Below are 26,111 nucleotides of genomic sequence, written 5' to 3' on the forward strand. Positions count from 1 at the left end.
GGGGGTGGAATAGGCTTTTTGAGGTTTATTTTATGTGAACGTTAGTGTTTATGATTTTTTGACCGTTGGAGACTTTCATTTTTATTTTTATTTTTCCGTTGAGGTCCCCACATATTTCTTCTTGAGCTGGGGCGTTACATCATGTCCTCATTGTAATAAAAAATGATGATGTATATGCAGAGAAATTATATGAAATGTGGCCGAATAATGGCTGAATAAACCTGTATTTTTCAAAAAAGTATGGTAAGGCCCACGCCATAGGATGATCCAAAACCGTCCATTTGATGGGCCCCAGTGTAAATAGATTGTGACCCAAAAACCATTTCCATAGGATGATCCTAACCCTTTGATCAATAGAAGTTTCCATACTGTGCAGTCCCTCTATAGATCGGAGGGTCAGGATCATCCTGTGGTAATGATTTTTGCGGCATAACCTATATTTACGTTCTGGTCCAACGAATGAACGGTATCGATCATCCTGCGGTGTGGGTCGTACCGTACTTTTTAAAAAATACGGGTTTCTATGGCCACACATTATACATAATGGCCCCACATTTTGTTGATCTGGACCGTCTACTAATGAGACCTTCCAACGATCTAGGCATCAAGGGGCTCACCTATTTGGGTGAACTAAACCATTAATCTGTTGATCTCAGCCGTAGGTTAGGTCTTTTGTACCCCAAACAAAAGTCTTCTCAATTCTTCCTTCTCTCCCACTCTCCATAATAAGCCTCTCGCACCACTTGGTGAAATAATATTCCATGAAAAAAATTGCTGGGTTGCCAAACGTGGCCTTAGGTAATTAGAGATGGACATTACAAATGGGCTAACTATATAAAGGAGTCTAGTTATCAAGTCATGACTCATGAGTGTGCATATATAAGTGGGCCCCTTTCATTATCTATAATCAAAACCATTCAACTTCAAGGACCCCTTTCATTAGCCTGTAAGAGCCAATGGAAGAGTTACAATAAAGTGGGCAATGTGGCGGTGTACATATCAATTTCCCATGGTTTAAATGCCGAATGGTAACAGGGAAATGATCACATGTGAAAAACACACAGTATAACTTCTGCATTTCTAGTAGAAATTGCCAAAAGGTCCAATACAATAGCAATGGTATAAATACATATAACTATTTCTGGATGGTTAAAACATATGATAGTAGAATAAAAACTCATGCTTAGAAGAAAAAGTGTACCTCTTTACATTACCCAAAAGTTCAAACCTCACCCAAAAATGCTAAAATATGGTATTAGCGCCAAAAAATAATTGATACAAGATGTTCACCCTGGGCTCAATTCCTTTTTAAGGATGCAGCCTAGTTTGGATCAACTTAAAAGGAATTGTTCAGATTCCCCATGCGGAATGATAACAGTAGAATCAAGGAGAGTGAAGCTAAGTTCGCTGAGAAGGCCCCGAGGCCTTCAACCACAAGGGCCGTCCCACCATGGCACTTTCATGGACAGCAAGATAAGCCGAATTTAACCTGGCGATCAATGTCAGAGTTCAAACACCCATGATAAATGGAAATAAAACTAAAAGACATGTATCCTGTAAAAGAATGCAGAAGGAAAATGAACTTACTTATCCACATCTGGTACAGCCAAAGGATCAAAAGCTTCTTCCCTTTGTTCTATCGTTGGACCAGAAGGAACCATAGCTGCCATTTCTTGAACACCCTCAACCTGAAAATCAAACAAAAGAAGATCTGGTAATCACAGAATCGTAGGTTCAATTTAGCCTATAATTTATTTTCATTGAGCAAAAGGATGCTAACAACTCATCATTCACCAGGTGTCCAGCAATATGCATCGGGGCAATCAACCATCAAATGATAGGGATTAATGAGTTTATAGTAAAAGTCCACCTTAGACAGGTGATCATGTGCTTAATCCAATTAGTTTATTCCTTTAAAAATGTGCTAGAAAGCAAGTTTAGTCCAACAAATTAAACAAAGAACTAATGAGTTTAGAGTAAAAGTCCAGGGAAACTAATTGGGGTTAACCTCGAATAAAAAAACAGTCACTACAACACTAGCCATAAAAAAGGGAGGCGGGGTAAAATGTTGCAAGTTTATGGGCAAAACATAGAGGGATGTCAATCAAACTGAACAAAAAATGTGTTAGGCAGCTCTAAAGATGGAAGCCAAATAGATTATGAATCTGATTTAGGCGGCCTAAAAAGCGAGGGTAGATGGATAACAAGAACCAAAAGAAGTCTATGTTTCCTATTTCAACCCCTGGCCCGATCAATGTTGCACCAGGCAGACAGGTCAAACCTGACTGGTTTAAGCTTGCCCAGGGTTTCAACCAGAAATTTGAAAACTCAGTGACTTGATTGAGTAGAGTTGATTTGGACTTGAACTCATATCTAGTAAGTCATGTTTTTCAAACCTTCCCTATTGTTTTGTGATAGTGATCAGTTTAACATGTTCACCCAAAGTCATAAGAGAGCACAGCAGGCCCATGCTTTTGTTCTAAAAGTCAAAATGAGGAGGCTAAATTGGGAAGCTAATAAAATCGTTGGTATCCGACAAGTGGAAGAGAGGATTGCAGATAGAAAAATCCCTAGCCGCTTGGAGCGGGTTCCGGAGGAGCTTCTTATAGAAATGCCGGATTCTCTAATCCAGCATATCTTGGACGAATTGGAGAAGTGTGCAGTTTAGATGTTCTGGTAAGTTGGGACATATCTAAGTCTGGTATGAAAGGTTAGTTCTCTTGCTAAGACTGGGTTCTTCTTTACAATTTTTGGTTTGACAGTAAGAGCAAGTGTGGAATACCAGGTGGGTGTGACTTTTTTACTGTAAAGGAAGGAGTTACGGTTTTTTGGCTTTTTTGTCTTATTTTCCTGGTTAAGGGTTGCATGTACCAATTTGACATTTTGTAATTCAGTGCGGGACTCCCGGTCCCTGCTGCAGTTCTAATATCAATGAAATATGTCATCTTTCAAAAAAAAAAGTCAAAATGAAGTGAGATCCACAAAAAGCACCAATAGGTTTTGAATAGCATCGAAGATTAATATGGGTTTTAAATTGTTTACAAGTTTCTACAATTTGTGGAACAATTTCTATACATTGCAAGGCCTAGGGCCATCGACTTTATGTGATGAATGAATGAAAAAGTGTTTCTTTGCAACCTTGCAAAAACCGTGTAATGCCTTGACCTCCTTTGGTGTGATACTTTAGGAACCCCTTGGTGTGAATGTGTGATGCCTTGGCTCATGTTGGTGTGATGCATATATCTATCCCCCTTTATCTATCTTTTCATACATGTTTCTTTCATTTCATATTTCCACCTTTAAGATCTTTAGTTTTGTGTTTTCCGACTCATATCATTTTCTTCCCATTCATTTTCTAGTCCATTCATACTTTCATTTTCCCAATCTTTCATTCATCTAGGGCCTGGGTTGTTAACCCGTTCTACTTGCATTCGAACCACATAGATAACCCCCTTTTTTATGAAAATTACAAAAACTGTATATCAGATAACCCTATTTTCAACATGTTGCATAATAGACATCATAGATATGCTATTTTGAGCCTGATTCCTACATATTCTGTTGCATGAACTTATCCAAGACCCTAGCCACAAGAAGACCCGAGATCACCTTTCTAGTCCCTTTTTCCCTAAGGTCCTACATCATTTTTGTTACCGGAGCTACAAAAACTAGTTTTATTCCCTTTTGGTCCTGAATCATTTTGTTTTATGTATTATCAAGATGAAGGAATAAAATGATCTTATAGTTTCATTTTGTTTTATGTATTATATCAAGATGAAGGAATAAAATGTCCTATTGGCTAATGTGCTCGTCGTTTCAACATGATAATCATCTAAAGTGAATATGAAGATAACATCTTAGTATTAGTGATTCGAAAAGAAACAGCGCTCTATTTTTTTCCAATACTTCAAGTTAGCTCAGCAAATCATAAAACAATATGAAGTTTTCCTCTACAAACACTTGGGCCCATATAGTGGAAATCCGTGGTAATTAATTGAACAAGAACGGTACCAAATATTCCTAAATCAAAGGTGCAAGGATCAAAGCAGAAAGATGACTTACGAGTATGTTTAGTTGTATACTCAAATTGCAGTGCAGCATACACCCAAATTATACATAAACTGCAACGCGCCAAAAGTCCCAAATTGCACCCATGGATTTAAATTTCGGTTCGGTTTCGGACATAGCCTAAATACCGAAATTTCGGCCCAAATTCGGTAAAAAATCAAACTAAAAAAACAAACTTAAAAAAAAATAACATTTTTTCTGAAATTTAGGCCGAAATTACCGAAATTTGGTACTCTGGCAGAAATTTCAGGTTTGGGTGATTTCGGTTTCGGTCCCAACCGAAATTTCGGTATTTCGGCTCAAATTTAAAACCACGATTGCACCTCAATTACAGTTCGGGCAAAAATCCAAACACACGAATGTAATTCTTGCCTGTTGAGGATATTGTCCATATCCGGCATAAGCACCATATGTATACAACGATGGATCTTGAGCAGCCCCATAAGCATAGGCATCATAGCCTTGTCCATAACCATAGTAACCACCATTCCATTGATTAGGATCTGCTTGTTGACCCCAGCTACCAGGTTGGTCCTGCAATATGGTTGGCACAAGTATGGTATCAGGAACAGTGTAAATATAAGTCTCAATTTATCAAAGAAGTGATTAATGGGATTCATAAAGAGGCCAAATGGAAAACCATTTTCTATTGGCAGAGACATTTTGATAATCCAAGCCACAAAGATAGTATTCCATCATGGTGCTAAAAATAACTTTTCTTCCAAAAGATATAATGCCAAGTAATTCTTACATGATCATAAAATATTATCATACAGTAAGTAGCCAACAACATTATCATACAATAGAAGAGATTCGACTTGGAGGAGATTCGACTTGGAGACAGTGCAATCCAATTCCTATCACAGAGATTTAAAGTTCAATCTCTGTCCTAAAGCTTTCAAAATTAGGAAATATGGAATACAAAAGTATGAGTAAATTGAAAACCAAATAACATACCGCACATTTTTTTTTAAAAAACGTTACATCTTGCTCATATATCTTTTGGATGATACGGTTTGCATGAATTAGCAACCCATACAAATTAGAGTAATGATCTATCCTAAGTTAAAATATGATGATTTAATTTTTGGGAGAGGTTTATTCACACGACAATGAAGTCGTTCGACTAAATGCAAAATTACTAAGTATGTAGGTACAGAAGTGAAGGAAGAAAATAAAAAGTCTCCAAACAAAAAATAGAAGAAGATGACTATCAGGGACGTCTTCAGAAGCCGTCGGCCTCCTCCTACGGCGGCCGTTGTGTCCAGGTTCCCGGTGGATACGCCTATTTGTTCTTGCGGCTTTAACCTTGACCTCACAGTGGTTCGCTTCCAAAATTTCCTTGAAGCAGGATATCCTGATCTGGAAGTATTTGAATCATTGGGGATCCTTAATATCTGTTGTCGGAGGACTCTCAGTTTGTTTGGGCAAGGCGACGACCTGAATAGGCCTCAGTGGGCTCCTCTAAGATCCCATTCAGGGCCCTTGGGTAGCATTGAGGACAGGGAGACCAGAGTGAGACGACTGGAATTCGGGGCCAGAAGAATCCCTGGCTGAAGAGCCTCTGAATTTAACCGTCGATTGCCTTCCAGTGGCAGTGACTGGATGTGTCTGAAATGCCAATACAGAAACTTTGGAACGCGAAGCGCCTGTAGAAAATGTTCTTATCTCAAATCCAAATTGGCCCCAGCCATGGTTTGGAGGCCTAAAGTCGGACCTTCTCAGGGTGATATTCATGATGATCCCTTAGCCCTTGAGATCCCAATTACATTGATAGAGGAAAGAAAGAAATATCTAAAGAGCTGCTTCATTGGGAGCTTGAAATCTGTATCCTGGTTACTGGAAGACGTATGGGAGTGGGCTAAAAGATGTTGGGGCTTGCCGGAGTTGCAGAAGCATTTCTCTATTAACTCAGTAGATATCCTCTTCTTTTTTGAGTCAGAATCCAAAGCGACTGCCATCCTCAGGCGTGGAGGGGGCGCCTTGGGAGGAATTCTCTCTTCCCTTCAGCCTTGGTCCCCGGCTTATAATACGGGAACTAGAACCATTAGGATCAGATTCTATGATATCCCTCTTCACGCCTAGTCAACGTCAACTGTGGAGTATCTTGGGCAACATCTGAGCCAGGTGATCCAGACCCAGCTATTTGGTAATCACGACCACTGCATGTCTTTCGCATCAGCATTGGTCTTAACTCCCCCGTGGAAAACTATCCCCTCATCCATTAATATAAGAGTGGAGTCCAGCATTTATTCTGTTGGAGTTAAGAAGATTTCTGAGAATAGCATTAATAGTTTGGTGGTATCGCCTATGGGGGAATCCAGCAGTAAGGATAATATGGATGTTTGTGAGGGCCCCGAGCAGGCTTCCGGTGTTCAGCTGCCTGCAATGGATGCCTCACCAGAAAAGGTGACAAGCACTAATCCCGATACCTGCAACACTTTCAGGGACCGTTGGTGGGTCCCGATTTGAATTTTGAATTTCCCAAGCTTACCGCCACCAACTCGCCTAGAATGTCAGAGAGCAGGAAAGCTGCAGTGATTGGAAAGTGGGGTCAAGCCGAAAGTGGATCGGCACGGAAAACATTAAATGCAGTATCTTGTGGCGAGAAAGGAAAAGCCTCTCGAAAAGATGTTGCTGACAGTTGTATATTGACTTCGGCAAAGGAGAAAAAGGCTCTAAAGTTAAAAACTAGATTCAATAGTGAAAATAAAAATTCTAAGGACAAGCGCCTAAGTACAAGAAAAGTTTACACCATAGAAGTACTAACCGTGAAATACAGGTACTAGCTACTAGCGGTGGTCTTTCCGTATTTACAAAAAAAATGAAAGGTATTGTTAGGAAAGAAAATTATAGGAGGAAGAGACTAGTTGTTGAATCTCAGAAGTTCCTTCAAAGTTTCGACACTACCACTTCGCCAGCTATGTCAGGAAAGGAATCGGCTCAGGATGAAAATTCTCCGCTTGCCCAAGGATTTTTGTATGAGGATGGAGATATTGAACTGCAGAAAAATCTCCGCTATAACGAAAAACTTGCTAGGAAGGAATCGCCCACCCTTTGTGAGACTTATCTTAGCCCGCTAAAAAAGCGTTGGGCCCAGCTAAAGAAAAACCCATCCACCATCAACAGTCTTGAACTTAATTCTGAATCGACTAATGAAAAGGAATTGTACTTACCCCTCCTTGATCTCCCCATATTCAGTATTGTTCTAGAAAAGGAAAGACGTACTCGTCGGCGCCTCTGGGAGGAGGAAAGAAAAACTGTTATCAGAAACCTGGAAAACAATTGAACCAACCCGAATCCTGAGGTAGCTGTTGCATCGGCCATCTCAGGACGGATTGAAGATCTGCAAGCTGAGGGGACCCAAACTTCTATGAACCCTAAAGGTAAGGCAAAGAGGTTGATGATAGCTCAGAAGATTCAAGAAGTAGGGGATCGTTCTTGGAAGAATTCAATGATTTGTTGTCGATGGGGGATGTATTTGGGATTACATATAAGGAAGACTTGGGGGCAATGAAAAACATATTTCTCGCAATGAAGGCAAGAAATAAGGAAGAAAAGAAGGCAAGAGAAAAAGAAATTGAATAGAAGATTGGAGAAGATGCTTAAATAATTTAGTTTCAGAGATGAGTATTGGCTTCCTCTCAGTAAAGTGTCTGAGGGGGTAATGCAGTATTGATTTAGATTGGTGGCTCTGATTGAAACTACAGGATTTGGGTTGTAGGATGGTAGTGAGTAAATTCCCTCCAAAATCTCTTAGGATTTATATTGTTTAAAAGCAATGTCATTGCTGGTCGTTATCCAGAAGTTTTCGATTTCCAATAGCCATAGCCATAACTTGAGAGATTCGTTCTTTCGCTTAGGCTTCCTAGTCAAGATTCTCTAACTGTGCTATTTTTCTTGAAATTCTATGTTAGATCTAGAGTCTTAGAATTTCAGTTTGCAAGTCTAGTAGTTTTAGAAGCTTGAAGCATTGGCAGTCTTTAGAAATTTCGGTTTACCTATAACCTCAAGAAGTACGTAATTAGGAAAACTAGAATTATGTGCAGTTCAAAACGGTACAGGCAAAAGGTTGGAGGAAAGGAATAGACAAAGGCATAGAGGAGAGGATTATGTGCAGATTAGAATTATGTGCAGTTGAAGAAATATGTGCAGTATAATAGAGGAAAGGAATAGTTGGTTTTTTTGTAATTTATTCTGGCTACTTTTGAATTGGCTTCGGGTATGCCCGCGCCAATTCATCTTAATATTTTGTATTGCAGGATGGTTGTATTGCAGGATGGGACTCCTGGTCCCGAATGCTATTTGAATATTAATGAAATTTTTAATCTTTCAAAAAAAACAAAGCCATTTTAGCAAGTGTGGATAAAGCTGTTGTGGCTTTGTAATTATTGCACATAACATGATACGCAATTCTATAATGTTTTCTTCTCATGAGAAATGGTTAACTTGATTAGCAATGAAGGAAATTCTATAACTGAGAAGAAGCAAAGACTAACCAGATTTCAAAACATGTCTGAAACATCTACAAATGCTTTTATTAGGCCTGCTTTGCCAGGTGGGGCAACCCTTTATCTTGAGCAACGGTGTTCAGTGCTCCATTGCTACACATGTGGAGGCATTTTATTGAATTGTAGAAGCAAACAAGACAAGTGCAACAAGCTGAAAAAAAGGAAATCCAGTTGGTGAACCATCAAGGGGACCATCTGGTGATAGAGGTGTACATTGTGGAAAATCATTCACGATACGGCCTACTGGGGTTGGGGGGAAACAAGCGACAGGAATTCACAGATAAAACCAGTTTAGATCAAAGCATGAAGGATCAAGTTTTTTTTTTCTTTCTTGAAAGGTAGGATAAAGAGATTTTTCATCCAATGGGCTTTTCCTAAGGGAGGAGTTTTGGGCATCATGACACATGATCTACAGTGGATGTTGAAGAATATGGATATGGGGGGGGAGATGATTAAGAATTGATAGAGCAGCAGCTAGACAGGTAGCACCACCAATTGGCACCCTCAAACTCAATTTTGAGTTATACTCTTATGGAAATCCAGGCACCGCCAATCTAGACAGAGCTCTCAATAATACATTCTGAAGACCACAAGTATTAAAGATTTAAAGTTCTACTGAAACCAAGGCTCTGGGCTTTCTTACCATGCATTGGTTTTTTTTTTCTTTTTTTCTAGCAATGTTTCAGGTTAGCAGTGGAGGTTGACCAAAACCGATCGCATGGATTTAAATTTCGGTTTCAGACTTTCGGTAGGGCTGAAACCGATTTTATTTATTTTTTCCAAATTTTGGTCATTTCGGCCTCAAAATGACCAAATTTCGGCTGAAATCCAAACTGAAAACCGAAATTTTCAGATTTCAGACCCAACCAAAATCCAAAATTTCAGATTTTGATCCGAAATTTCAGATTTCGGCCGACATTTAAAACAATGTCTGATAGTACTAAAATAGAAGTCCAGGAGCCATTCAAAAAAATAGAAATTTGATAAGAAAAGGCCGAAATTTCAGATTTCGGCAGAAATTTAAAACAATGTCTGATAGTACTAAATAAAAGTCCAGGAGCCATTAAAAAAATAGAAATTTGCTAAGATACACATCTTCTTTAAGCACATATTGAGGGAAGTGAAAAGGTAGTCTACTATAGGAATGTGAGCAAAATGAAAATGAAGCTCTGAAAGCCAAGGCGATCTGAAACCACATGGAGACTAATTTGCTAGCTTTTTGATAGAATTCACTTATCTATAATGTGAGATGTAATGAAGGAACCTCATCAACAAAGAGTGAAAAATCTCAAAAGAATGATCCAAACCTCCAGAGTAATACAACAATCCATCTTAACCCCATTAGATAGCTATAAGAATGTCTCGTATGGCCACAGAAAGTGCTGATTAAATCCTTGAAATTATCCCACGGGAAAAACCAGCTTTTAAACTTAAGAATCCCATATGCCAAGGGGGCAACAATATTTTAGAATGTCCATCCCTCTACAGTTTAAAAAAAACACCTCTGTGGTCCTTAAATCTCAATTCTTTCCTAGGTTTAATCGAACCAGCAAAGTAACAAATCCATAAATCTACTTGGCTGACAAGGAGGTGAATATTCTAAATAGTTTTGCTTCATTTCAATATAATTGTAAGAACAGACCACAGAAGAAACAAAGCCAATATCCCCCTACCACTTCCGCCGCAGCACCTCTCCTTTTAATAAATTAAGAAATGCAATTAAAAAAAACGGTCAAAACTACATAATGCAGAAGTGAAAGCTAAGGTGGGTCGAAACTCCAAATACACAAAGACGGCCTTGTTGAATATTCTTCAAAAAGGGGATCCAGATCTCATTTGCTTCCCAACAAAAACATGAATAAATCAATCAATCAGCCATCTAAGGACACTTGCCTCCTCCAAGCTCCAAAACATCCACAAGTTTAAGGACTAAGACCATCACCACTTGCCCACCAAATCTGCTTATGCTAATCACCCTCAACAACCAATGGACCTGCATATGCCGTCTAGAGCTTGACACCATTCCAAACTCCAAATTGGTGGGATTTGCTGCAAGCAATGGAAGTCTCAGTCCTTGAGTGATCATCCTTTCAACTAAGCTTTTCACTTTCCACATACTCAGAAGATTTCTCAAAAGAATATTTTTTTTCTTTTCTGTTAACTAACCAACGTCTCCAAAAGCTTAAGCCTTTTGGAGAAGTTGGTTAGTTAACATGGTATCAGAGCCAAAGGTCTCGAGTTCAAACCTCCCGGATAGCAAAAATCCACATGCGATGGTCAGCCTAAAGTGGGACCACATGTGCCACGTGTTTGCCAAGTGGGCCACACGTGCGGGGGAGTGTTAAAGTATAAAAGATAAATAACGCCTTTCTCCAACAGCTTAAGCTTTTGGAGAAGTTGGTTAGTTAACATTTTCTTTTCTTTTTTTTTGCATTAATAGGAAGAAAGAGTTTGCACATGTACTCCACAATGTTCTCCATTAACAATTTATAACACACCAGTGAACTTTAGGTGGTACCAGAAGGTCCAGAAGTATAGCCATAGGAAAATTCTACTTAATCTGTCAATCCCATTCAGGAACCACGTGATTCCAAGCGCTTCAACCCCTAAAGAAACTTTTTGTACGTTTTAGAATCTACCTCTGCGACCCTGCCACAGCTTCAGAACAAAACAGCTGTTATCTTGTTCCTGTTCTTTAATCTGTAATCATGTGGACTTTCTTTATCATTTCAGATTCACATACTTTGGACCAAGACCCAAAACAAGGACGCAGAAAAAATCGGAGAGCCAGATGAACATGTATTATCTCACACAGTAGCATTCAGCAAACATCAGAAGTATAAGTAATGAATTGCACCTGCTTAGCTGACGGGCTTCTACCCCATGAAAGGCGGACTGTCTGTTGACCAATCATAGTTCCATGCAACCTTTGTATTGCTTCTTCAGCAGATGCCCTATACAGCAAGAACAGAGATATCACTAAATAATATAAGAACTTGTTTGACGTCAACAGACTGGAAGGAAAAAAAATTATAACTATTTAACTAAATTTCAAATAAAGTAATATGTTAGACAAATGACTAACCCATGAACGGGAATATGTAAATCGAAATAATCACAACCAAATGGAGATGCTAACTAAACAGCCATATTACCTCATTAAAAAATAGAAATAGATGCATTATTGAAGTGAAACAGAGGGATCATTAGATTTTGAACATACCTAGTGCCAAACTGCACAAAACCACATCCTTTACCAAGGGGTATCTTAACATAAACAAGCTCCCCAAACTGCGCAAAAATCTGCCTCAGTTCATCGTCCGAGACATTAGGGTCCAAACCACCAACAAATATCTGCATAAGAATGAAAAGGAATAGTAAGAGCACTTTAAGATAAGCAATGTGTAATATGGCTTAAGGAATCGTGTGTGGGCTTACTGTTGTGTTAGTGATATCATTGTCCGCAGGAAATGCCTGCACTGTTGGCGCGCTGTAAGTTGGCATAGGATATACAGCTGCCAATGAAAGCATAAAAAGTGAATGCCATTACAACTTTGTTCAGAACCAAGTATCAAAGGACTGCTCAAGACACGAGAATTTTGCACTGGCATGGCTATCTTGTTGTGCATGTAATTTTCACATGAGATTAAGATAAAAAAATTCAAAATCTCACCGTCAACAAGTTCATTAGAACCTTTGTTGGATTGTCAAGACTGATGTAAGAGCTCCCTCAGTAAGTAAAAAGTTTGATTGGAAGGACTCTCTCTGTCACAGTAAGTACAAAGTTTGATTGGGAGGGACCCTGTCTAAATTAATCACTCAGACACTGTCTTAAAATATACAAACCTGATTTTTGGTCATGGTGTGCCAGAAGAAGACAATGCAAACAAGATGGATTGACATAACATTTCTGAATCAACTCCAATTAGTCAAAATAATGCGCAAGTGTGGCCAACTAGACATAAAATATATGTCTGTAATCATTTATATAGGGTTTTTTTTAACGGTCAATCATACTATAACGTTTTTGGTTCTCAGCAAATGTTTTGAATCTCATGAGAAAGCCAGAAAGGTTAATTGGTCTCAAGTTAACCTCCTTAATAAAAAAAATAGGTCGATTAAGGATGATGCAGCGGCATACCTCAAGAAGAAAATGGAAATAGAGGGTCTCATTTGGTCTAGAGGGCTTGATTATTTTATTTGTAGGGAGTTATGGGGATTTTTAAGACATAGGCGGGTTTGAGTTACTTCTATATGGAAAAGCATGAATAATAATTTTATCTATCTGGTTTGAATTTTCGAAGTCAATAGGTCTTTGGTTGGGCTGAAATTTGGAGCGTGGTACATTTATGACTTGTCTAGAAGCCCTATCCAGAAAGAAAGAAAGAAAAGTGAATAGCAGATTTTTTTTTTGTTTTTTTCTTTTTTAATGGTAAGTGACTAGCAGAATTGGGACTGAAACATGGGCATATTAGTTGGGATTGAAACATGGGCTTTTTAGATTAGAACTCAACTCAACAAAGCCTTGTCCCAAACTAGACGGAAAAGCGGGGTGTAAAGGCCATCAAGCCGATTTGGTTGCCACCGCCGGAGGGCACTCTTAAACTCAATTTTGATGTAAGCTCGATGGGAAATCCAAGACCTGCGGAGTTTGGGGGAGCAATTCATGACTTTAATGGAACCACCATTATGACATTTTCTGGACCGACGGGTGTATGTGATGCGAATGAGGCGGAAGCCAGAGCATTATCATTCGGGCTTCGTTGGTTTAGGAATCATAATTTGGGGCCCTTCATCGTGGAAGGTGATTCAACCAACGTCATTGCATGGGCGAGGAATCAAGGTCCTGGCCCTTGGCGGCTTGCAAACGAGATTGATGAGATACGAGATCTCATGGGTATCATACGTCCGTTGATAACGCATCGAAGGCGTACGGCTAACACTCTGGCCGATCGTTTAGCGAAGGAGGGAGTGGGATTATCGGTTCCGAATGTTGTATTTAATACTCCGGGAGAGAATCTCTTGTAATTCACTGTATTACACAGGGACATCTTGTCCCTTCTTCGTGTAATTTCCTTCCGGGAATAAAATAAACTGTTATCTTTACCAAAAAAAAAAACTAGTTGGGGCCTTTTAGATTAGAAAAGTTTAGGAAATGTTGGCACTTGGTTTTATGGAAAATGATATGGTATGGCACTTTGTTTTATGGAAAATGATATGGTAACCGAGAGTAAGACCGATGGGTACAACCAACAATCAAAGTGCGCCATGAGTACAAAAAAAATCACCTCGGAGAAAGAGTTATAAGTCACTTGTGAATAGGTGGCAAAAACGGATTTGATCGATTTCCTACTCGGTCATAAAACCGATTTCCCTAGAATTACTCTTGTTTTATTGTTCAATTAGAGTTTTCAAGTTGCTTGCTGAAGGGTTAAGATTGCTCTAGAGAGTCATAGACCGATACCAGTATGTGTGCGTACGTCATGCATGCATGCGTTTCTTTCAGGTTTTTTGAGGCAAGAATTACAGTTTATCCCCATGAGAGATTCTCTTCGTTATAAACCCTGGCTTTCCAAGTCTATAAAAGGAGCAGCCCAGTGCACGAGGCTCCCGCCATTGCGGGGTCTGGGGAGGGCTAGATGTACGCAGCCTTACCTCTGCTTTGCAGAGAGGCTGTTTCCGTGACTCGAACCCATGACCACCATGTCACAATGGAGCACCCTTACCGTTGCGCCAAGGCTTTCCAAGTCTATGTTTTCAATAATTTTTGAAAATCTCAGTTAAGTATCTTTGTTTTGGATTGACGCTTTCATGAAAAACCACACCAAATGAGCCCTAGAATTTCAATAGTGCAACAACAATTCATTCAGACATCTATCACACGAAAAAGGGGCAGTAATGCCAGAAAATCCAGCTTGCAACCAAAATGTTTACCGCTGTGTTTATCGCGGAAACAAACATAATACCCATTTCTGAAACTTGATAAAGACTGACGAGCAAAACATGAAAAAATAAGAAGAATAAAAAAAGGCATGCTTGTCAATCCTGCATGAGTGTTAAGGCCCTGTTCGTTCAAGATTATGATGGTGAACCCCAGAACAGATTATTGAGCTCAAATCATTCCAAAGAATCTGTTCGGGGGTTCACCATCAGTTGTCATAATCTCAAACGAACAGGGCCTTAATAAGAATCCATAACCACTTCAGCAATGATTACCTTTGGTTGCTGGGTACTGTTGAGGAAAACCAGTAGTCTTCTTTGGAGTGGCAGCACTGATACGCATGGGTCTCGTTGAGCAATATACACCATTCATTTCAGTCATGGCACGGTTTCTTTCCATCTCATCAGAAAATTTAACAAACCCATAACCCTTTGAACGCCCTGTATTAGGATCAGTTACCACCTTGGCACCTCTTACTGATGGATATTGAGCTCGAAATGTCTCTTGTAACAAATAATCCGTAACATCAGGTGCCAAATCCCCTACAAAAATAGAATGCTCGGGTCCAGCCTCGGGACGCCTCTCTCCAATACCGAAAGAAGCCCAATTCAGCCTAAATGTTTGTTCTGTTCCGGGCATCTGTGTTCCATTGTATGTCTGCAGAATCCTTTCGGCTGCTCCATGGGAAACAAACTCCACAAAACCATAACCCTCTGGCTGGCCAGTGATCTTGTTACGTATAATTTTTATTGAAAGAACCTATGATTCAGGTGAAATCATTTGTTTAGCACGATAGATCCAATCATGTGCATGGGAAAATCATTTCTACAAACCAAATGAAATTAGGATGACAAATTGCAACCTAAGATGCATAATGAAAAATTCCACACTAGAAAAACCAACAAGATGCCATCTACTAAATAAATAAATAAAGCAGTGAAAATAGGTGTGATAAATCTGAAAATGAGCAGATGGAAGTTTCTGATCCCCCCTTCTTCTTCCTTCCCGCAAAAAAAAAAGATGAAACATACACAGGGATGAACTTAAATTTCACACAAAATTCGAAAACAGTGCAATGGGAAGATCGCACAAAGCTCCAAATCCTATAAATCAACAAAAATATGCAATAAGAATGGTATAAATCAGATCATACTTAGAAAATAACTCTATTTAGAAAATTAGTAACAACGAAACCGTTAATTCTACAACATACACTACAATGTCCAAGGTTTGGATCATTCAACCAGTGTCCTCACTTCAAAAAGATTAAACGGATAAAAACAAAAGACCGAGTAAGCAAGCAGGAATTGTCCTTTACTAAAAAGTTCACAGTGGAACACTACAAACAGCACAACAAGGACTACATCATCGAAAGTTCACACCCAATTCAACTCAACTCAACAAAGCCTTTGTCCCAAACAAGTTGAGGTCGGCTAAATGAATCCTTTAGAAAAAAATTCATGAAGAAGGTGAAAGGAATCTACCCCGCTCTAATCCTGGCTCTAGTTGGGTTCTTCTACGTGGATCATTTTCTTCCATTCTATCATATCCAAGGTCATGTTCTCTGTTATGTTCCTAGCTATCAAGTCTTTCCTCACTGTTTCTACCCAAGTTGTTTTCGGTCTGCCCCTCCTCTTTTTACTCCATCAACTTGGCACAAGTCGCCTCTTCTCACCAGAGCATCCAAAGGCCTACGTCGGATGTGTCCAAACCATCTTAAGCAGTGCTCTCTCATCTTCTCCTCAATTGGTGCCACCCCCACCTTTTTACGAATGTCTCCATTTTTAATTCTATCTAACCTAGTGTGGCCGCACATCCATCTAAGCATTCACATCTCCACTACACTCATCTTATGCACATGCTGCTTTGTGGTGGCCCAACATTCTAAGCCGTAAAGCATGGCTGGCCTCACAGCTGTCTTATAAAACTTTTCCTTCAACTTGGTAGGGATTTTACAGTCGCACAAAACTCCTGAGGCAAGCTTCCACTTCAACCAACCTGCTCTTATTCTATGCACTCCATATTCTCTGTCTTAGTCCTACTCGGTCTAAAACCTTTGGATTCCAAAGTAGTTCACCATAACTCTAACTTAGCATTTACTCCTACTTTGGTTTCGTCGACTAATACTATGTCATCTGCAAATAACATACACCACGGCACCTCATCCTGAATACCCTCCGTAAGCTCATTCATAACTAGCATAAAAAGATCAGGGCTTAGAGCTAATCCTTGATGCAGTCCTATTGTAATTGGAAACTCACTAAACGTGCCATCCGTCGTTCTAACACTAGTTATTGCTCCATCGTACATATCCTTAATCACGTCAACATATTTAGTAGGCACTTTTTTCCTTTTAAGGACCCACCACATAACACTCCTCGGAACCCTATCATACGCTTTCTCCAAATCAATGAAAATCCATATGAAGGTCCTTTTTTATTTTCTCTAAATCTCTCCATTAACCGCCTAATCAAGAAGATAGCTTCGAAAGTCGATTGTCCGGGCATGAAGCCAAACTGATTCTCTGACACCTTAGTCTCTTTTCTTAGTCTATGCTCAATTACTCTCTCCCAAAGCTTCATGGTCTAACTCATTAGCTTAATTCCCTGGTAATTGGAGCAACTCTTAATATCCCCTTTATTCTTATAAATAGGTACTAATTACTCTTCCTCCGCTCATCAGGCATCTTCTTAGTCTTCAAAATATTGTTAAATAATCTAGTTAACCAAACCAAACCCACATCACAAAAGCATCTCCGAGTCTCAATAGGAATATCGTCAGGCCCCCAGCCTTACCTAATTTCATATTTTTCATAGCTACTCTTACCTCTGATGTTCGGATTCTACGAACAAACCTCCGATTTGTATCATCAAAAGCGTTATCAAGTTCTCTCAATTCGCTACAGGTTCTCCATTAAACAACTTATCAAAGTAACTTCTCCACCTCTCTTTAACCTCATTTTCTTTTACTAACAATCTTTTATTCTCGTCTTTGATGCATTTTATATGATTCAAGTCCCTGCTCTTCCTTCTCTCGTCTTAGCAAGCTTGTAGACATCTTTTTCACCCTCTTTCGTCCCTAACCTGTGGTACAAATCCTCATATACCTTGCATCTAGCTTCCTTTACTACCTTCTTAGCTTCTTTTCTAGCCAATTTATACTTCTCAATGTTCTCCTCATTTCTACACTTATGCAAACATTTATAACACTGTCTTTTAGACCTAATCGCCTTTTTGACCTCCTCGTTCCACCACCACGTGTCTTTAGACGGCGGACCACTTCTTCTAGATTCTCCAAGTACCTCTCTAGCCACTTTCCTGATATAGCTAGACATCCCATTCCAAATAACATTAGTCCCCTCGTCAAGACTCCAAGGTCCTTCTTTAAACAGTCTATCCTTAAACATCTTTAGTTTTTCCCCTTTGAGATCCCACCACCTAGTCCTCAGATGTCTAACATCTCTATCTTTTCTCCTCCAGCGTTTGATGCATATATCCAACACCATCGGCCTATGTTGTGTGACTAAACACTCCCCGGGTATGACTTTACAATCTTTACACGCAGCTCTGTCCTCTCTCCTAGTGAGGATAAAATCTATCTGGCTACGGTTGGTGCCACTGCTAAAGTTATCAAGTGTGAATCTCTTTTCTTAAAAAAAGTATTTGTTAATATCAAATCATGTGCCACTACAAACCCTAAAATATCTTCTCCTGCCTCATTCTTATTGCCAAAACCCAATCCTCCATGAACCCTCTCAAAACCTCCGCTAGTATTTCCAACATGTCCATTTATATCTCCTCCTATAAATAACTTCTCTCCATGTGGTATTCCTTGGACTACTTCATCCATATCGTCTCAAAATTGCCTCTTGACATAATCATTTAATCCTATTTGAGGGGGGCATACGCACTAATAACATTAATCGTCTCTTCACCTAATACTAATTTAATTAGAATAATTATATCACCCTTCCTTTTAGCATCTACAACCTCAACTCTTAGGCTCTTATCTATTATGAAACCCGTGTTTTCTATTTCCCTAGCTTTTTCTCCTACCCATTTAGTCTCCTGAAGACCAGCTATATTAACTCTTCTTCTACTCAGCGTATCAACTAATTCTCTCAACTTACCTGTTAGTGAACCTATGTTTCAACTGGCTAAACAAATCCTACTCTCTTGGACTAGCTTCCTCGCCCCCCGCACACGTCCAGTAGAGTGCGAGAACCCTTGCCCATTTTCCACCACACCCGGGCGCCGATGTGGCGACTCACTAAGGGAGTGACGGCCCAGGACTAGCCTCCTCACCCCCTTGCACCCGCCCATGAAGGTGCAAAGACCCTTACTCATTTAATACTACATCCGGGCACCGATGTAGCGCGTCGCTAAGAGGGTTACACCCCCAACGAATTTTCTGTAGGATTAATTTCATAGAAGAGTGGCAAAGTTTACGACCGGCTGCCAACCTGACGCCAACCCCCCTCCTTTATTCTGGCTTGGGACAGGCTGTGAAAAACACAGGCTGAAGAGTGGCAAAGTTTCGACCAGGGACATCGAAAGTTCACACCCCTATGAAGAAAAATAATAAATTGATAAATAATAGCACGGCCTTTCATGAATCAATTAATGCAATTGAATAAAAGTAAGGATGTGGACTATCCTTTCGTACTTGTGGATGAGGTGATTGAAGACATTGGAAAGACGAATATAATCGAGTTGTAATACATATTGAAGTCTCAGCCTAACTTGTATGAAGAAAAATTGATGGATCAAAGACACCATCTATATTAGTCGTCGTTGAATTTCCCATTGCATGGATTTAATATTGGAAGACATCGGCAAAAATATAATGAAAAACAGTTCACTAGTGGGAGGAAACCATTACGATCTGTAATCAAAAGATTTGCCATCAATTAAATAGCTTTGGAGATACTTTTTAAGCACAATGCCAGGGTAAGGCACACATCCTTATGTGAAGAATACAATGCACAATATGGACAAATAAAAACTAGCTCTCACAATGAAGTCAAGAAAAATCTCTTAGTGACATTCGGGAGAAGATAAGAGTAATGGTAAAGTGTTTTGAGACTTAAATCAGGTTAGTCCAAATGGTAGATTTTTTTTAATGATTTAATCCAACTGGTAGATATTGACGAAAATCCAATCATGGGTAACTTATGAGGCAATGGATATGGCAAAAATTGGTAATAAGAAGAGATGTCAGTTACAACAATAATTACCGGGAGATCATTGAATGAGAAAATACATTGCATTGTAATTTGAACGCAACAAGTAAATTAATTTGTTTATTTGAGTTCTAAATTATAATATTAAATTGATTATATGTTGTGTCTTGTAATGGTTAGTATATTTTTAAATCCTCAATTCCATATTAGAGACTAACACGTGTAAACAAATTGAAGTCATTAATGAAATCAACAAAAAATTCTAGTTTTTTTTTCAATGATGGAGAATTATATTAATCGAGAACACAAACTCTAGATATGCCCTTTTTATTTTTCTAGTTTTACATAATTTAAATGTTTGGCATCATGTACACTAAATCGTAATCTCCATTTGACTCTCTAACAATTCCCAAAAGAAATCATCATGGATAGACCTATTTAAAACGCATCCCTAATCTCCCAAATTCAACCCAACTCAAAAAAAAAACAGTAAGGAAAGATAAATCCAAGAAAAAAAATCAAAAGCCTCTTTCAAATTCAAACCAACACAATAAAACAATAAGAAAAAAAAAAAATGTTACGTGACTTAATGGGTCCCACGTCTGCTAGAATAAATTGATGATACGTGGATTTCATGCTTTTGAATAGGAGTCTTTGAACTTATCTTTTTTTTTTTTTTTTAAGTTGACAAATATATTCATACTAGCAAAAATACAATGGGGACCAGTAGTCCCACTAGATATACATAGTATGAATCACCGAGGAGCATTCTCCTTGATGGAAAGAAAACCTTAACACCTGGAATTAAACAAACATCTTTACATTTTCCTCTACAGTTTTCAAAAACACCAAGCAAAAAAAAAACCAGCACCGGGGCTTCCCTTGGATTGGAAGGCCTACAAATCCTTCCGCTGAAGAGAGTCTTCCTGTAAACGTTCCAAAAATCAACAAGCAGAAAGGCCAATTTGCTCTACTGATATCAGACTTCGGGTATCCAGCACTTGATAATTGAGAGCCTTAAGTTCCCTTCTACCTCTACCCGAGGTTTTTCCTTTTTTAGTCCGGAGTCCTTTTTTCCATATCTAGGAACATTTTCTTAGTTTCTTCTATATTTTCTCGAAATCCTAGTTCCAATTGATCTCCCATTTTAGTCATCTTATCAAACTCCTCCGAGGACATTCTTTCCTCCGTATCCGATGAATTTCCTCTTTCCACTTCTGAAGCCTCATCCCCAGGAGATTCCTACCCTGTTTCTTCTAATAAGCGTTCCCCCCTCTCAAGGCAGGATTTAATTTTCCCTCCAAGCTCCACTTCCATTGAATCTCGTCATCTTGGATCCTTCATCACGGGGTACCTCCTTTTCCTTTCCCCTTTGTCCTGTCCTGCCTGATTAGCCTCTGGGCCATCCTTACTTTCCTTCCCAAGCATTCCATTAGGTGGGAGGGCACTGTCTAGATTCGCCTGAACCTACATCCCAAAGGACCGTCTTCGAAGGCCACTGCTTTCAACCTTAGTTTTGAGAGTTGGTATTTGTTGAATTATTTTGCAATTTCGCTTCTCGATGGGGAACCTCTTGTGGTCTACCATATTGTTGTCCCCGATTTCTTTTTTATCTTCCTTTTCCCTGTAATATTTACTCCTTCCTTTGTCATCATCTAAATGCCATGCAATCCCTGACTGCTCATAATCATCTATCATTTTCATTATGTTTGATACAAAATGTTTCCTTTTTTTGGTTTTTCTGTTTGGACCACTCCTCCTCCATCAATTTCTGTGAAACTTGTATCCAACTTTCCAACCTTCACTGGTAGGGTACGGAGCTTTGGTTTTATTCGAAACTTTTCTTTCACGGAAATTCTGTGATTTCCGTACTTTTTCGTCTTTCCAGATGTGATGTCTTTCTACAGAACTTCTGGGGTTTCGACTACACAAGGTCTTTTTAAAACCAGATCTCACCTTTTTTTAGGTTATTCCTAGCCTCTGATCCTTACCTCCCTTATGATTGGAGGCAGTGTTTGACTGTCGATTAGTCAAAGACCGATTTAGACCACCATGGAGTGGGAACTCCTGCTCAGGATCTATAGGGGATATGGCATTTAATGCTATCTGCTCAGGATCTACAGGGGATAAGGCATTTAATGCTATCTGCTTGGTAGTCTCTATCATTGGCCTAAGAGAACCAGCTAGAGAGGTCTTTGCCACCAGAGGGTAGGTGGAAATTTGAAATTTGGACCAACGGTTCTTGTCTGCCAGAATTTTCCTCCCTCAGAGCTAAGCCTTCCTCCGGTGCCGGAGGAAGAAGGCTAGTGATCTTATTTCCCAGTTGGCCAAATGATTGAGATGGATATTTCCTCACTCCACCTCTGGCATACATTTCACTTGCACTAGGAACAGTTTGTTATCCACTTTTAATCATACAAAAGGCGGTATCAATTTCCAGTGCTCTGTTAGGACTTTTACGGAGGCAAAGGCCACACAATAGTCATTGTTGCTTGATAGTTGCACCTTGGTCACATGCCCAAAAAGCTTCCACAGAGCTTCGACAGCTGATAATGACCAAGCATGGAGAGAGATATCATAGAATTTGAGGCATACTGTTTTAGCTCCAGTATGTGTCGCTAGGTTCCAGGAGGACAAGGAGGATAAATTAGGTCCCAGGGTTTCACCCCCTTTTCGTAGGATTCGCAATGCTTGTTGTTCCGAATCAAATCTAAATAACACCTCCTGGTTATTAATGGCAAGTGGTTTCGGTAGTAATGGTACGTACCATTCTTTAATAGCCCATTGTCAAGTCTCTTCTAGGTCCCATGAATCAGTTTTCATGCACCCAATCAGGCACTTTTTGAGCTCCTTTCCCAGGTCTTCCACTACTTTGCCATCCACCTCTATTTCTGGATATTTCCCCAAGGTTTCCAAGCCAAGTGGGATAAAAGTCTCTCCCTTATCCATTCTTGGTTCTGTCTCTCTCTCCCTTTTCCATATCCTTTTCTCTGTGTTTAGAGCACATGCGGCATCTAGTACGCGATCCAAAGTTGTAATACTCACAGGATGAACAGGTCCAATTGTCTTGGTGATTTTCAATCCAATTACCTGCTTGCCGCCTGCGGATCGGAAGAAGATATGGTGACCTCTCTCCTCTGCTTTCTGTAAATAGCTCATATTCACGGGGACTTCTCCTCCTCATTCGGGGGGATGATGACTCATACTCAAGAGGGCTTCTCGGCCTCGTTCGAGGGCATAGTAACCTCCTTCCATTACCCAACAGGATCAGGTTCCTCCTGCAACATTCCCTATCAATCTCCAGCCAATGCAGAGCTTCAAATATCGTATAACCAGTCTCTCTTATGTCTTTGTAAATGTCTTTGAGACTTTCTATTCGATAGCCACAGCTATATGTTCCATTAGCTATATTCTTTCCCAGATAAAACAATATCCGGAGGACTTACCCGTCGTTTTCCGAAGTAATCCCTTACCCCCATTCTTCGTGAACACCTCGGATAGCTAGGACGGTCACCTGAAGAGGAGCAAGAAGGGCTTGAGCCCTCTAGGAAAGGGGGGCAACAACAGCAACGGAGATGATTGCCAGAGATGATCGCCCTTCTTTTTCTCTTCCCTTTCCTTTTTTTTCTCTCGGGTTTTCTTCCACTGAGGAGTCTTTGAACTTATCAAAATAAAGATATGTTAGACTTCTAAACATTAAGGACTCCTAGCTGACACTAACATATCTTTTTTTTTATGTCCTTTATGTTTAGAAGTCTTTTGAAATTATCTATATTAGTTATGATATGAATAGTTGAGTAACTATAGGAGTGAATCGTGAGTTACCTATTTGTATTTAAGGAGATTGCAATGAATAAAAAGCATGAAGAAATTTATTCCCAAAAGTGTGTCTTGCACAAAGGAGGAGGACCCTTCCCTCGAAGTGGGTCAAGAGGCTGATCTTCCCTCCAAGAAGATCAATCACTTGCAAACCGATTCGGGTTCATAACAATTGGCATCAGAGCGGTTGATCCTACGCCATGGCTACGCCTTCAGAGATATTGGAATTGATGCGTGGACATCTTCAGAAGATCAAAGCAGTTGTTTTGGAAATGATGGAATGACATGTCGGCTTGTGGAAGGCTTGAACAAAATTGGCACAACGATCGAAAAGGCTTGCACAATGAAAAGGAAACGACAAAACAGAAAAAGAGGAGAAAAGAAGAAAGGAAAATATCATATAGAAAAAAGGTGAAAAAGCCACAAAAGAAAGTTCGTCGCCGGAGAGTCTATCGTTCCTCTCAAACTGTCTACCGCCATCGAAAAAATTCTCGCCCACAACTATCCGTGCGTCAACATCCAAATCATTCCAGAAAATCACAACGAAGGAGCTTTGATGATCGTCGCAATGATATCAGTTTGAAAATGGAGTTCTCTCAACCATTGATGAAGACATACCACAAGACAAAGAGAAGAAGAAAAGGAGGGAACCAGAAAAAAAACTTTCGAAAAATGTGGATTTTTCACAAACTGGTATGCAATCTCCAACCTTGAGGACAAGGTTGATTTCAAGGGGGGATGAATGTTACGTGACTGAATGAGTCCCACATGGGCTAGAATAAATTGATGATACCTGGATTTCATGCTTTTGAGTAAGTGTCTTTGAACTTATCAAAATAAAGATAAGTTAGTATTAGGTCGGAGTCCTTTATGCTTACGAGTCTTTTGAAATTATCTAAATTAGTTATGATATGAATAGTAGAGTAATTATTGGAGTGAATCGGGAGTTACCTATTTGTATTTAAGGAGATTGCAATGAATAAAAAGCACAAAGAAATTTATAACCAAAAGTGTGTCTTGCACAAAGGACGACGACCCTTCCCTCGAAGTGGGTCAAGAGGCTAATCTTCCCTCCAAGAAGATCAATCACGTTGCAAACCAATTCGGGATCATACAATTGGCATCAGAGCGGTGGATCCTACGCCAGGGCTAAGTCTTTAGAGATTTTGGATTCGATGCGTGAAAATCTTCAAAAGATCAAAGCATTTGTTTTGGAAATGATGGAATGACATCGTCGGTTTGTGCAAGGCTTGAACAAAATTGGCACAACGATCGAAAAGGCTTGCACAATGAAAAGGAAACGACAAAACAGAAAAAGAGAAGAAAAGAAGAAAGGAAAATATCAGATAGAAAAAAGGCGAAAAAGCCACCAAAAACAGTTCGTCGCTGAAGAGTCTATCGTTCCTCTCAAACTATCTACCGCCATCGAAAAAATTCTTGCCCACAGTCATCCGTGCGTCAACATCCAAATCATTCCAGAAAATCACAACGAAGGAGCTTTGATGATCGCCGCAATAATATCAGTTTGAAAATGGTGTTCTCTCAACCATTGATGACGACATACCACAAGACAAAGAGAAGAAAAGGATGGAGCCGGAAAAAGACTTTCAACAAATGCAGATTTTTCACAAACTAGTCTGCAATCTCAAACCTTGAGGACAAGGTTGATTTCAAGTGAGGGTGAATGTTACGTGACTTAATAGGTCCCACATGGGCTAGAATAAATTGATGATACGTGGATTTCATGCTTTTGAATAGGAGTCTTTGAATTTATCAAAATAAAGATATGTTAGTATTAGATAGGAGTCCTTTATGTTTAGGAGTCTTTTGAAATTATCTTAATTAGTTATGATATAAATAGTTGAGTAATTATAGGAGTGAATTGTGAGTTACCTATTTGTATCTAAAGAGATTGCAATGAATAAAAAGAGTGAAGAAATTTATTCCCAAAAGTGTGTCTCGCACAAAGGATGACGACCCTTCCCTCGAAGTGGGTCAAGAGGCTGATGGGAAATCTCGACCCTAACCCCTCAAAATTCGAGTTACAAACTAATAAACGAAAAGGTTAAAAAAAAAAAAACAAGAAACTAAAACATAGAAAGAAACCCTAGAAAAAGATGGAGCCAGAGAGAGAGAGTGAGAGAGAGAGAGAGAGAGAAGGACCTCTCCAGTGTGAGCAAAACAGGTGTGGAGATAACTCTCATCGACCCAGTACTGCAAATCTCCGATCCAAAGTGTTCTAATTTCTTCTGCAGACGTGGGTTGATGGTAGGGTTGAGATGAAACCCATTGCCCCTGCCCACTCATCATCCTCTCTCCAATCTCTCTTTCTTTCTGCTATTTCTGTTTGTGAGTCTCGACCCGTTTCTTTGCTTAAATAACGAGCGTAAGAGGTCCAAGTTTTGGAAGAGGCATGATGGTGGGGACCACCTGAGTAATGATCAAACCATTCAACATGTGGTGCCCACAAGGAGTGGAGAAGAAGCCTATCGATAGTGGGGAGAACAATTAGGCGGATAAATCGATAAAAAGGAACACGTAATCCTAACCCTTGGATTGGTAGAGGTTAAATTTTGGCTATTTGAGTTAT

The 26,111-nt window shown here is 39.6% G+C and overlaps 1 protein-coding gene across 2 annotated transcripts; it reads right to left on the reverse strand.

Moving 5' to 3' along the window:
- Positions 1-1,162: 1,162 nt before the first annotated feature.
- Positions 1,163-25,959, reverse strand: LOC143893043 (polyadenylate-binding protein RBP47B'-like). 2 transcript variants are annotated; one of them, XM_077397991.1, is made up of 8 exons: positions 25,685-25,955; positions 14,796-15,279; positions 12,018-12,094; positions 11,803-11,933; positions 11,437-11,533; positions 4,441-4,602; positions 1,588-1,688; positions 1,163-1,489 (listed from the first exon to the last, which is right to left on the reverse strand). In XM_077397991.1, exons 1-8 carry the CDS (start codon positions 25,829-25,831, stop codon positions 1,399-1,401), a joined length of 1,290 nt encoding a protein of 429 aa, XP_077254106.1. In that variant the 5' UTR covers positions 25,832-25,955; the 3' UTR covers positions 1,163-1,398. The 2 variants fall into 2 exon arrangements, with proteins under 2 accessions (XP_077254106.1, XP_077254107.1); XM_077397992.1 differs by lacking the exon at positions 1,163-1,489 and adding an exon at positions 4,063-4,188 and having other exon boundaries at positions 1,608-1,688; positions 25,685-25,959.
- Between the last annotated feature and the right edge of the window lie 152 nt (positions 25,960-26,111).

Source organism: Tasmannia lanceolata, unplaced genomic scaffold (genome assembly GCF_043159265.1).
Source record: "Tasmannia lanceolata isolate RefF3 unplaced genomic scaffold, GAP_Taslan_0.1 ptg000015l, whole genome shotgun sequence".
Classification (NCBI taxonomy): Eukaryota; Viridiplantae; Streptophyta; class Magnoliopsida; order Canellales; family Winteraceae; genus Tasmannia; species Tasmannia lanceolata.

Coding starts and splice junctions, on each gene's coding strand:
- LOC143893043 (XM_077397991.1), bottom strand. CDS start 25,831: ATGATGAGTGGGCAGGGGCAATGGGTTTCATCTCAACCCTACCATCAA. Junction 12,095..14,795: donor ACAGTACCCAGCAACCAAAG/GTAATCATTGCT, acceptor TTTCATTGGCAG/CTGTATATCCTATGCCAACT. Junction 1,490..1,587: donor GCTGTACCAGATGTGGATAA/GTAAGTTCATTT, acceptor ATTGATCGCCAG/GTTAAATTCGGCTTATCTTG.